The sequence below is a fragment of the Eimeria mitis genome, genomic scaffold (genome assembly GCF_000499745.2).
Source record: "Eimeria mitis Houghton genomic scaffold, Emh_scaff2080, whole genome shotgun sequence".
Classification (NCBI taxonomy): Eukaryota; Apicomplexa; class Conoidasida; order Eucoccidiorida; family Eimeriidae; genus Eimeria; species Eimeria mitis.
Window position 1 is genome coordinate 1 of NW_013570404.1, and position 1,258 is coordinate 1,258.

Below are 1,258 nucleotides of genomic sequence, written 5' to 3' on the forward strand. Positions count from 1 at the left end.
GTTTGAGTCTTTTCTTCAAAACAGGTATTTGTTGCGAGTAATGGACGACACTCTCTCCCATTGACTGGAAGGGGCATGAAGCATTTTTGAACTTACGAACCATCCGTATTTGAGGCACACTACGTGTATACGAAGCGTGAGCACAATACGATTTTTCTTGATCGTTTGATGTGTTCGGTGTTTCTTCTGATCTGCCTTTCTATTTGAGGTGCTTGTGGTGGTGTATTTTACTGAGAAGTACATGCTTGATAGGCAAAGGATTTCGAAGGAACAATTGATCTGTTGCCTAAATGGAGAAAACCATGACCACGATATGTCGAGATTGACATGCCGACCATCCCAGGCTGGTTGCAACTCCACGTTGGTAAACATAGTTTTGTGGTATATGTTCGGTTCCGCGACAACGGTTGTTTGCACGTCACTGTTTTTACGTCACTGACTCTAGGGACCTAACCCACTGTGCGAGTAATCGCTGCACGTGGGCGCACTTCAGGAGACGAGACCTTGTTCTAAACAGCTGTCAAAGCAAAGCTGATTCTGCCGCTCGCCGCCACAGGTACTCAACGGTAGCGTTGGACAAACCATGGGCCAACAGTCTACGTTAACTGCCTATACGGCACAACGGAATTTGTTCTGTAGCGCCGCTGACAAAAAGTTGGTGCCCACCTTGCGCAGCGTTCGGCCATGGGCGTAAGGGAGGAAGCTTCTCGCGCACTAAGCTGGCAAATGCGCTGTTAGCCGCCTAGTACGGAACACAGGGCCTATGAATTTTGTCCTGATGCTAGTTCCGTGAATTATCCTAACACATCTTTTTCTGGGAAGAAGAGACCAAGAGTGATGGCAAATTGTACCAGCGCCCCTGATTCTTTTCTAAAGGCACTACCAGTCAGCAGGCAAATCCACCAGCAAGCCGAATATTCAACCACTAAGCGGCCGGACACCCGTCAGCTAGCTAAATAGGCCCGCTCGCGTTCTCTGTGCTAGTGCACTACCGTTTTTAACAGCCTAAAGCGCGCCATGCCCGTCAGCCTAGAGCACAATACAGGCGCTGTACACGGAGTCCCCCACTTCGGTTGTCCCAACAAACCGGCTGTCCTGCCGAAGCACAACCTAACGTGGCTGGCTTTGCTGTTCGAACTGAACATCAGAGGTGCACGGTGGCATGTGCACGCGAGCAAAACAAACGAGTTCCGTACAGTCGTTCATGAAGTTTGGCAATGCTCTAAACACTTCTCTTAGAGGGAGCTCCGTGTGTCTC

The 1,258-nt window shown here is 49.7% G+C and overlaps 1 protein-coding gene across 1 annotated transcript in view; it reads right to left on the reverse strand.

The window, feature by feature from the left end:
• Window positions 1-1,029: 1,029 nt before the first annotated feature.
• The window catches only part of EMH_0048360 (uncharacterized protein), a gene marked incomplete at both ends in the record, with an annotated part of 1,225 nt that continues 996 nt past the window's right edge, over window positions 1,030-1,258 (reverse strand). The window contains one exon of the mRNA XM_013496397.1: window positions 1,030-1,095. Coding sequence (XP_013351851.1) covers window positions 1,030-1,095 — 66 coding nt within the window. The remainder of the gene's footprint in view (window positions 1,096-1,258) is intronic.